Source organism: Gopherus evgoodei, chromosome 10, assembly GCF_007399415.2.
Source record: "Gopherus evgoodei ecotype Sinaloan lineage chromosome 10, rGopEvg1_v1.p, whole genome shotgun sequence".
In the NCBI taxonomy this organism is placed as follows: domain Eukaryota; kingdom Metazoa; phylum Chordata; order Testudines; family Testudinidae; genus Gopherus; species Gopherus evgoodei.
Window position 1 is genome coordinate 29,664,150 of NC_044331.1, and position 12,019 is coordinate 29,676,168.

The window sequence follows — 12,019 nt, forward strand, 5'->3', positions numbered from 1 at the left end:
CATTCTGTGTTGTAACTGAAATCACTATATTTGAAAACAGAAATCATCCAAAAATATTTAAATAAATGGTATTCTATTATTAATAGCACAATTAATCACGATTATTTTTTTAATCATGTGATTAATCACAATTAATTTTTAATCGCTTGACAGCCCTACTTTTTTTATATGGGAATTAGATACAGTGCTCTTGTCAGCTAATTTCTAACTTATTATCTGCAAAAAAATGCTAAAGTTTTCAGATGCCTAAAATGTAGCCCCTGGAATCTCAGTTAAAGTTGGCCACCCCCTCCCTCACAATCTGAAATGGCCCCTGTCCTTCAAGCAGCCTAAAGACCTGATCCTAACAGGTTACAAGTCTCCTCAACTCGCAGTGAGAGTTACTTGTGCTAATCACTTCCCAGAACAAGTCCAATAAGATATAACAATCAAAGTTTTGGGATAAGAAAAATGTTGTAAAGTTGGAGGTGAATAGCTCTTGTTTTCTTTAGGTGACAGATCTGACTCCCATTAAAGGCAATGGGAGTGTTTCCATTGACTTTAAAAGGTTGGATTAGGCACTTAAGAGGTAAGTGTTAATAAAAATCCTGCAGAGTACAAAGCTGGAACATAAAATGCCTCTGAGAATCTACTCCCCAGTAAATATTGGTTCTAATACAGAACATTTATGACTGGACTAATCAAAGGCTGTCAGTTATGAATAAACTTATTTGCTGTAGACCCCTGTTTTTCTCTTCACCTCTCCCACCACTTTTGCAGACTGTAATTCTAATACCACAATATTAGATTATCTGGTATATTTTCACAATGTTTCTACAAATAAATTCATCACTAAAACAAAACTAAACACTATACAAAGCCAGTTTTTTTCTTTTAACTACTATCAGGAAATGTACACCTTCCTGTAATGAAAATATAGAAGATAATAAAGCACTAAATTTGGTGTTTTCTACAGATTAACATTCATACAGTGCTTTGAAAAATGTAACGTTCTGTATATATGTTAAGTACTCTTCTTAGTCAGAGGGCATTCATAACATATTATTTCATTACATCCCAACATTGTAATTGGAAATATTTGAGAGTACCTTTTGCAGGCAATTAATTTTACATAATTTTTTTTGGTAAGTAAAATACAAATAAAATGAGTCTGTCGTATTCAATTTATGTCTGAATCATAGTCCAAAAGATTCATTTTAATAGTTAAACTGTTCCTGCCCCCTTTTGTTCCAGTGATTTAACTAGAATTAAAAAGAGAGAAAGCAAAGGGTATTTTCTGTAGACCGTTCACTAGACTATATTAACTATATTTTTCATATAACATTGCTACTTACAAATGCTTAAAAAACCACATATTTGTCCCTAAATACAGGCATTTGGTAATGTTTGTCTTGCATCAGGACAATTAAATAACAGTAGAGCCATATTAGGCTAAATGTTCCTTGTTTACAGAAATCGAAATATTCTCATAGCACAGTATTTTTAGAACACATTTTTTCCAAGTAACAAAGAAATGTTAGCTATGAAGTGAAAAGCAAAGAGGTTCTCCAACACAAACACTTGAGAAGCATTCTTTTTAAACTTACCGTATATACTCATTCATAAGCTGAACATTTTTGATAAAAAAGTGACACATCAAAGAGCGGGGGTCAGCTTATAAACAGGTCTACACCAAAATGTGATTATTTTAAACTCTATGGAATCATTGAATTGAATATTTAATACGTTGTCATTTTGTTCACCTGGAGTGTCTGCAGGCATGGAGCCCCTCAGCTCCCTGTGGCTGCAGTTCGCCATTCCCAGCCAATGGGAGCTGTGGAAAGTGGCATGTCCCTTCTTGCAGCTCCCATTGGCTGGGAACTGCAATCCGCGGCCATAGGGAGCCAATGGGCTCCATGCCTGCAGATGCTCCAAGCAAACAAAACGTCCCACCAACGGCTTACCCTGGCAGGCTGGGAGCCAAAGTTTGCCGACTCATTTATTGATGTCAATACTGCAGCCTTTTAAAGTTGCAAAGGCTTTGTTTAGTGGACTAGATTGGCCTGAAAGGAATACTGAAAGAGCAGTGCTGCAGACCAGCACGACATCTGACCCACACATTTCACAAAATGCTATGCCTTACAAGTCAATCAGAAAAATAAAATGAATGATAGTACTATAGCATTGGTATTAGTCCACTACTGTGTAATTTGATCTCTTCATGCATTTCTACCAATGGACCTCTTAGAGTGTCTGTAGGCACAGAGCCTCTCAGCTCCCAGTGTCCGCGGTTTGCCGTTCCCAGCCAATGGGAGCTGCGGGGCCACTTCCTGCAGCTCCCATTGGCTGGGAACGGCAAACTGCGGATACTGGGAGCTGAGGGGCTCTGTGCCTGTGAATGCTCCAGGTAAACAAAACATCCAAGCCCGCTAGCAGCTTACCCTAACGGGCCAGGAGCCAAAGTTTGCCAACCCCTGAAATATAGGGTCGGCTTATGAAAGGGTCAGTTTTTGCTATTTTTACCTAACCATCTTGGGGGGTTAGCTTATAAACAAATGGGCTAATGATCGAGTATATATGGTAATTTATTTATTTCATAACCCCCTGTAGTGTTTATATGAAAAGATCTTCCAAAACTGTCAGAGAAAAGGGGGTTTTTGGGGGGGAGGGAGGGTCCCCTCTAAAATAGAAAGGCCCTGTAAGAAATATCAGACTTAACTTTTCACTTTCATTTTTCAGAAACTTAAGACACTAACAGAGAATTTAGGCAAGCTCAAGAAATCATCTTGATATGTTAAAACTACTGTACAAATACAACAATTCATTTTAAGCTTTAAGTAATGTGAAAGCACGCAAAGCAACAGGATAGTTGCTTATTTTAGGATGAAATAAACAAGAACTTCATGACATACTTATCCTATTAAACTTCACTACTACTAAGCTATTACCACAGTATCTGATGGAAAATGAGATAGAGTATAATATACTTTAAAATACGTCCACAAGCACTGTACACTTCGTATTCTGTGTTGTGACTGAAATCACTATATTTGAAAATGTAGAAATCATCCAAAAATATTTAAATAAATGGTATTCTATTAACAGCATGATTAAATGACTAACAGCACTTTCCTTAAAGGGGCAACAGTCCTTTCCCTCCCTGCAGGTCCAGACAATCACTCTCACCCTTGAGGATGCAGGTGTACTTTTCACTCTGTAACAGCCCTGGTGCTTTCTTTGTATTTCCTTGTTGATTCTTATTTTTGCATTTTATTACTGTGTCCTTTCGTTACTCTCATCCAAAGTTTTATATTAAAGGTTGTATACAAACAAGAAGGTGACTATATCTGTAGGTCTACCATGCTAGCAGCTGCCCCTGATGCTAATATGGCAAAACATTGATAGTAGCACTCCAAATACTAATTGCGGCTGAACCCATTGCCATGAGGTAGGGCATGCTGGAGAACATTACAAATGAGCTCTGAATAGAATGATAAATACAGCACACTGGGATGCACGTTCTGCTCGTCCTTTAGGGTTATTTTATTTTATTTGTTGTATGTTTATTATTAATTATTATTATTATTATTATTATTATTATTCACAGAGGTGCTTCTAGTGAATGCCACTACCTGAATATCCAGTGCCAAGGATAAACCAATTATAACTTCGAGACTGTGAACTAGCTTAGCTAGTTGAAGACAGCTGTCCACCCATATTTCCATAGCATGTCTTATATAAAAATATTCCAAACAGAGAGTTCTGTTTAAAAATCTGTAACTAATATCTTATATAGGTATACATTTATGTTCAAGAACATATGTTAATATATTAGAACTAAATAAAATACAACTACTGATACCGGTCAGCTCTGTGTTCTTGGGGAACCAGGGTGCAGTATCTAGCCTGTCTGACTCATGATGCCTATCTATGTTCAAGTAAATGTTCTGATGCATAGACCCAAACTCTGCATCAGTTCCACTGGGACTCCATCTTCTCCTGACTGATCGTGCTGGGGACTCTGCCTGTCTCCACACTCAAGACCCTGAGCTACCACCATCACCTGGGAACTCCGACCAGTTCAAGCCTCCTGGAGTGGGTGAGATCCCCCCCCCCCTCGGTTTTCCTTTCTACCTTAGGTATTAACCCTAAATAAGGTATGCTATGTTGCTTTAGCCTTCCTTGTGCAGTTATCACTATTATTCAATAAATAACTCTTATAGTTAAGCTGGCTTCTTCTCTCTCTCTTGCTGAACTTTAATCTTTTGTGTTTTTAGCTTCCCCCATTTACTCTGCAGCAATGCTTCTTTTACCTGAGCTAAAGATCCCTGCAGTGCCCAAAATACTGTGGGGTTTGCTCATCAAGTAGGTTACTACCAGTACAATTGTGATGTGAGAGTGGGGACAGTGACGTGCGGAATCTGGGACACATAAGGAGGGCAGTTTGAAAGTGCTGCTTGACCCGATTCACTCAGACTTGCTCTGTTAATGTATGTGTGGGTGTTCATTCGGTTCTGGGGCTGGAGGAACCCAGCCCTAAGGAACCTAGATCCTGCAGGATAGCTCCATTGGGGGGGACTTGCAGAAGGGAGAAGTAGAGCTCCATATGGAAAACACAAGTGACACAAGCAGTACATTGATAGAATTATAGACCTTCCCCTCCCCTCCCCCCAAAGAGTAACCCAAATAAATGAGCATACCCCAAAGTAACAAGCAAATCTGGTAACACTACCTACGTCATAAAGATCTGAAGAATGGCCTGGGATACTATAAACTCATAAGGAGACTGAATGCATAGAAAATATAAAACAGTACACTTCTAAAACCCAATAAGTTCATATCATCCGTATCTTGGAGATAACATGCTGCTCACTAGTGGAAGTTATAGCATTTTGGTTTGATGTAAAACAGGAATGAACAAAGACATGCCTCCTCAGAAGATAGAGAAGCCAATCTTTTTTTTTTTTTTTTTTAAGTTTTCCTGATCTACAACTGTTCTTTGTAAAAATGGTATTTGATTAAAAAGGTGCATCTTCCATTATTTTTGATACTAGCCTCTAAGTTTCCTAAATTATGTGAATTAAGGGACAGGATTATTTCTTCTAATAATTTATTAGGAAATTCCTGAGAAGTCTGTTTTTCTCAGAGCTGCGAGGGAGATTTTGTTTGGGGTCTTTCTATAGCATTGCCCTACCAGTGCTAAAACACTTCACAGGTGGAAGGTCTCTCAATGAAAAAATGTAACAGTACCAGGAGGGAATTCCATTCTGAATAAAATAGAACCAATTCCCTATTCTGGAAAATTTTTCAAGCAATAATAGCTGTGTTCATTTCAAGCCACAGACGTCTTTAGGATATCATTAAAGAGAGGCAAAGAAGTTTTACTTGAAATATTTAACTGTTAAGTCTACATTTAGAGCTGGGAACCATGTCAAAGCTTTTTAAAATATATGTATTGTACTGAACAGATGTTGTTGGAAGGGCAAATTACATACATGCACGGTCCATACATTTCTTTCTGGTTAACTCCTCCACAGTAAGTAGGCTTAGAAGGAGTAGATTTTTTTCAGTAAATGTCAGTAAACGTCAATTCACCGTATGCACACAAATCAACACAAACTATTTTCATAGATAATAATCAAAATTTATATATACGCAAAGTAAGAAAAATGCTGCTTGAGAATTTATTAGAGTTTGATTTAAGGATACTTACTTTGTATATTTTGACACGATGTTTACAATTTGTGTTTTAACAGTTATAAAGCTTTAACTTTTTGAATCTCACCATCTACTGTCATTAAATAATTACTGCCTAACTCCTTTGTTGTCTGACCACCCGGTAATAGGGTGTTCAGGGCGGCTGGGTGGGTTAGGGCTCAGTGTACCTGGTTTCCAGTCACTAGTTGCAGAAAAAGGGATGGGGAAGGATAGACATGCCTGGTCCTACCCCAGAGGCGTCATGGCCTCAGCCCACCTATGGGCCTAGTTCTCAAGCAGGATGTGGTAGGGGAACCAGGGCCAATCCTCTCCATGGGATCCCAGCCCAGGGCCCTGTGGAAAACAGCACTAGCCAAGTCCTCCACACAGAGAACCCAAGTCTGCCACCCTGGACCACTTCCTATTTATCTGCTCCTTCAGCTTGGGGCATGGTCCCCTAAAGTTCAAACAATCAGAAGTTTAACAGAGTTCAAATGAGCAGAGCCTCTCAGGACCTGTTGGTTCTCAAAAATAGATGTGAGCGAGAGGTAGGTTATAGAAAACACCGTCTGTGGGGCTCACCAGCACCGCGGGTCCATCTCAAGCTCAGCCTTCAGTGTGGCTTTCAAGAGAAGGGCCTGCCTGTCCCTCAGACTGTTTGCTCTCCCTCTCTTTGCCTGGATTTCTGAGCTTCTTTTTAACCTGTACCTCCAGCCAGAGCATGCTCTGTAGGCCTGGAGGGGGAGGACTACCTGGGCCCAGTATTGCCCTTTAGCTCCTTTGGGCCTGGTGTTAGGTTTGTACACACCATTACACAAACCCCATAATTTCTTGCAACTATGAAAATGTATATAGATTAAAAACAAAAAAATGCTTAAAACCAAAACATCAATATTATCAAAATTACAAAAAAAAATGAATTCTGTGACGCCTACTTATAAAGCTGCACCATATTCAAGTTTAGACATTTTTTTCACATATCTGCAAACTGTTGTACAAAAGATATCTTCGATTTACTTTTCTCAATGGTAGATGACAGAGAAGGGCCATTTTCCTGCTTTGAGAGAGAAGAAGAAAAAAAAAAAACTTACAAAGTGTTTCATCCAAAAAGGTTCAGTTTATTTTATCAACTGAAGTCTGAGGGGGGAAGAGCTGAAGACTTGCTCTTGGGATGGGATTTATCTACAGGTTAAACAATTGGATAGGTTTGTTTTTCTTAACTGGAACTAGTCTCCTAGTGTGGACAAGAGATATACACTTGCAGCCCCAGGGTAATATTTTCACAGTCCATACATGACTTAGGAACCTAAGTCTCACAGGAAGTTAACAGGACTTAGGTGCTTTTAAAAAATGTTACCCTTAGCCTCTGCTCTCATTTCAATGAAAAACTTTGCCAGCAGAGATGACACGCCAGACAGAAATGAAGGGGAATATGCAGCATAAATATAATTTTCAGACAAATAGCTTCAATTTTCTTGCAGAAGAAATGAAGGAATTTCTAAAAGAGCAATGACAGGTCTATTACTTGTCTGCAAGGCGAAGCAAGACTGGGGAATTCAGGATATTCAGATGGGCCATACAATAAAGGACAAAAAAATTACAATCCAAGTAGAGTTCTGGTCTGTTCAACAAGTGAAGCTGGACAATGACCTTTCCTGTTAGTGTGAAGTAAACTCCTCCACTCAGAAACACCAAGCTAGATATTGCCCACTGTATACCCGTGCAACATGCTGCTGCCACTTCAAACACCTGAATTCAGTGTTGCCCACGCAATTTTGTCATGAGCTTCATGACATTTGGTATTTTTCTTACAGACCTAGCTCCTGAAGTCATATATGTGAGAAACTCAGCTTTCATTTTAAAAAAAAGTGAATTTTAAGTCCTCATGATTGTGGGAAAAGCTTGAAAATGTGAAACCTTAAGACTCAAAAACAAGAAGGCACATAACAAGAATGATATAAATAAATCTCATGATTTTAAACCAATCTCATGGTTTTGGGGAGGGTAGGGGGGACTTGAGCGCATAACAATACTGTGGATCTTAAGACAACTATGGAACAAAAAGTTGGCAGAGATCAGACATAACTGCTGACGAACTCAAAGATGTGGGCCTAGTTAGTTAAAGGTATTAACAGAGGGCTTGTTTTTCCAACAGGTGATAACTCACCAGTATAGTGGTTGTGAGGACACGTACTGTTACTTAAATCTGCAGAAGGAAGCCAAGAACGACTAGGATGGGGAAGGTTCTAGGCAGAAGCACTATATTGAACCAAGGAGTCAGTAGTTTTAGTGATAATATATTTTCCTTATTGTAATAACATTCTTTGTTCAATGTTTAGAAGAAAACACCTCTGATATTCTTTACTGTTGTCATGGGACAGCTGTCACAATATGGGTGAAGAAAAATATTTTAAAATGGTTTAATAAAAATAAATCAGTTAAGCAAGAAAAATACAAACTCATGTAGCACAGAACAACAAGTTACAATATTGTAATATTCAAGTTTCATCTGAATTCAGAGGCAGATATAATGTACAATTTTTTCCATACATAGAACCTAGCAATCCTATTTGCCAATTTTAATACTTACAGCATCTGATGAATACTTTTTCAAAAAGTTCCTTACCGTGATTCTCTTCATATCTAACTGGCGGAGCTGCATCATATGATGGAGAATAGTGCTCTTGTACCATGTCTCCTGAGCTATAGGATTGCCATCTAGGGTGATATCAGACAGGGATGAGGAATCAGCAAGGCACAGAATGTCGTCAAAACTGCACACAAAAAAGGGAATTGCTTTTAATGCAACTGAGGAATCAATTTTCTTCAAAAAGACATACAAGCTACAGAATGGCATTCTCTAAACGCTAAATATGCTTACATCAGAAGTGTGTTACAAATGAATATGAATTGTTCTTGCTTCCCTCTCCTCTGTCACTAATTCTTTAGGAATTGGTAGCTTTTTCAAACAGGATCTCTTAACATAGCAAACAAATATTTCAACCAAAAATTTAAAAAATAAAATAAGGAGTTGCAATAAAAACTATCCTTGCTCAATTAATTTCATGATTTGAGAACACTATTGATCTTCATTTTATATCCTTATATATTGGTTGATGTCAATTAAAATAAAATAATAAAAATAGTAATAGAAAAGGAGTTACAGGAGGCATTTACTATTTGTAGCATGATGTTAGCCCTGTATTCACAAGATACTGTCTCCTGGAAGAATCAGAAAACTGAAGTTCATAACTACTCGCAGGCATTATAACCCCCAAAATAAGAATGATTGTCATTTTCTTGGCTAAATTTTACTTTGAATATTTCATTTTGCCTAAGTAAATTTCCCCACCACCAGCATTGGAGAAAGATGTTACTTTTCTTAATTTATGGCCCTAAAAATATTATATAGAGCTTCTCAGCACTGCTAAACATCTGCCATAATTCACTTTAACAGAAGCTGATTCAGTGGTGAGTGAAGGGATTCCTTTTTACATAGTTCGCACAATAGTCTGGAATTTTTCAAGATCTCAAAATATAAGATATGGCAGCATTTTTTTACCTAATTAGAATCACAGAATATCAGGGCTGGAAGGGACCTCAGGAGGTCATCTAGTCCAACCCCTGCTCAAAGCAGGACTAATCCCCATATCCCACAATGGCCCCCCTCAAGGATTGAACTCACAGCCCTGGGTTTAGCAGGCCAATGCTCAAACCACTAAGCTATTCCTCCCGTTTCAAACTACTGAATTGTGTGAATTTAAGCAAAATAATAAATTAATTCAGGATCCCTGAATCATAAAATATACCTTGTTCCTTTATTCTGACACATCTTTTTTTCTGATATATAATAATGTGCAAGAACATGCACTGCTCAAATATTTTGTAACAAATAAATTCTTAGTAATGAGACCATAGTACAGTGCTCATCTATTTATATATTTTCTCAGAAGAGTGCAAAGACCACTAATGTTTGTGTGTATTATAAAGTGTGCAGATTAGTGAAGTTCTGCTCATATTTCATGTGTCTGAGTATATCAGAAGTTGATAAATATTATTCTTAAATGCCATTAGTTAGATAAGAGCCTACGCTTGCCAACATCTGAAGGACATTTGCAATCTTATTATTTACATTTATATGTCCTCTATGTACAACTATGGCTGCCGAAATTTCAATGAAACCTGGCTATGTGCTGGTCTAGATAAAAGACAAATACTATATGAAAATACAAGAAGACTCCTTTGAGAAGTGGAGAGACAGATTCGAGACACCCTTCCTAATCCTTCAAAAAAGGAAAAGCAAACAGTGGAAAAATCCAGATGTTCTAAGATAAACAATGTAAACAATAGCAAAAACATTTCTATTTGAAGGTATAATATCATGCTGCCGCTTCGATCTGTGTATGGAAGACCACTCCATGCAGAAAAAGGGTTCTGGTGCCTTCATCCTCCTAGAAGGCATCAAAAAATACTGTGAACCCTACAGAAGCTGCAGCCAAAAGAGGACCTTGCAAGTATGGCTCCATTGCAGACACTGGAGACCAGAGCTGTAGGAGAGGTCCAAGGCCTCCATGCAGGTGGCCAGGCCTCCTGCAAATCCTGGGCGAGACATTGTATTAGGTGTCGTACCACCCCATTACAGCAGACCTTTGTGTGGATACAAAATTTGTATCTGCATCTGATCCACAATCCACAAAAATGATCCATGGATATAAAATGGATATCTGTAGATTTGCAGGGCTCTACAGGACAGTGCAGGAGAATGTCTATAAGGAAATCCTTACAGAGTTTCTGTGAATGATAAATCCCCTCTTTTAAAAGCTAACTATTTACATCAGGGGTGGGCAAACTATGGCCCACGGACTGGATCTGGCCAGCCAGCCATTTTAAACCAGCCCCTGAGCTCCCACTGGGGAGTGGGGTCTGGGGCTTGCCCCACTCCAGCCAGGGAGCAGGGTCGGGGACTGCTCCACATAGCTCCTGGAAGCCATGGCATGGCCCCCCTCCGGCGCTCCAGCCAGGGAGCAGGGCTGGGGGCTGCTCCACACGGCTCCTGAAAGAAACGTCATGGTCCCCCTCCAGCTCCTGTGTGCTCCAATTACCCCCTCTGGAGCTCCAATGGGAGCTGCAGGGGCAGTGCCTGCGGACAGGGCAGCATGCAGAACTGCCTGGCCGCACCTCCATGTAGGAGCCGGAGGTAAGTGCTGACCAGAGCCTGCACCCCTGAGCCTCTCCCCAACCCCCTGCTTCAGCCGTGATCCCCCTCTCACCCTCTGAATCCCTCGATCCCAGCCCAGAGCACACTCCAACACCCCAAACTCCTCATCCCCAGCCCTATTCCAGAGCCCACCCCCCCAGCCGGAGCCCTCCCCTGCACTCCACTCCCCTGCCCCAGACCCAGGCCCGAGCCCCCTTCTGCACACTGAACTCCTCATTTCTGATCCCACCCTGGAGCCCACACCCCCAACCAGAGCCCTCAGTCCCTCCTGCACCTCAACCCCAATTTTGTGAGCATTCATGGCCCGCCATACAATTTCTATTCCCAGATGTGGCCCTCGGCCACAAAGTTTGCACACCCCTGATTTAAACTATGATTCTTTAATATACACAAGTGCTATGATTTAAATATCAGCCCAGGGCAATTGTGCCACATGACCATGGAAAACCATGGTAGTATTAAAGCATCTTGTTATTATCTAATAATCATGCAATTAATACTTGCCATCACAGTATAAAAGATTATAAATATCTTCTGTATTAAATGCTTCCTCTTTCGGTAAACTTTAAAAAAGTCTTTTCTCCATCCAGTTGCTAGTTTTATGAGTAAATACTTGTTTCAGTGCTGCATTTTCCACATTTCTCAACCGACAGCTTGATCTACCTTATAGATCTACAGGACACATATGACTAGACTGCAAATACATCTACATTCCATACAGCAAGAACTGCTTTGATATGCTGTCCTTTGTGACTCACAAAATCAAAACAAAAGCTACTTCTTTATCCCAAGATACATATTTCTAAATACACTATATTAAGTCTTATCACAGAATATCAGGGTTGGAAGGGACCTGAGGATGTCATCTAGTCCAACCCCCTGCTCAAAGCAGGACCAATCCCCAGACACGTTTGCCCCAGATCCTTAAATGGCCCCCTCAAGGATTGAGCTCACAACTCTGGGTTTAGCAGACCAATGCTCAAACCCCAAATATTGTGCTTATCATGATAAGCACAATGATAAGTCTTGCCAATTTAAAACAACTTACAAAAACAAATGTTAGTATAAAAAAATTAATAACTGGGCAAAACAGGTTTCACATAGTGATATGTTGTCGAAAATTAT

At 39.6% G+C, this 12,019-nt stretch overlaps 1 protein-coding gene across 1 annotated transcript in view; it reads right to left on the reverse strand.

The window, feature by feature from the left end:
- The window catches only part of LRRC49 (leucine rich repeat containing 49), a 138,060-nt gene that overhangs the window by 54,850 nt on the left and 71,191 nt on the right, over positions 1-12,019 (reverse strand). Inside the window, 1 exon segment of the mRNA XM_030578382.1 lies at positions 8,303-8,450. Within this exon segment, the coding sequence (XP_030434242.1) occupies positions 8,303-8,450 (148 nt within the window).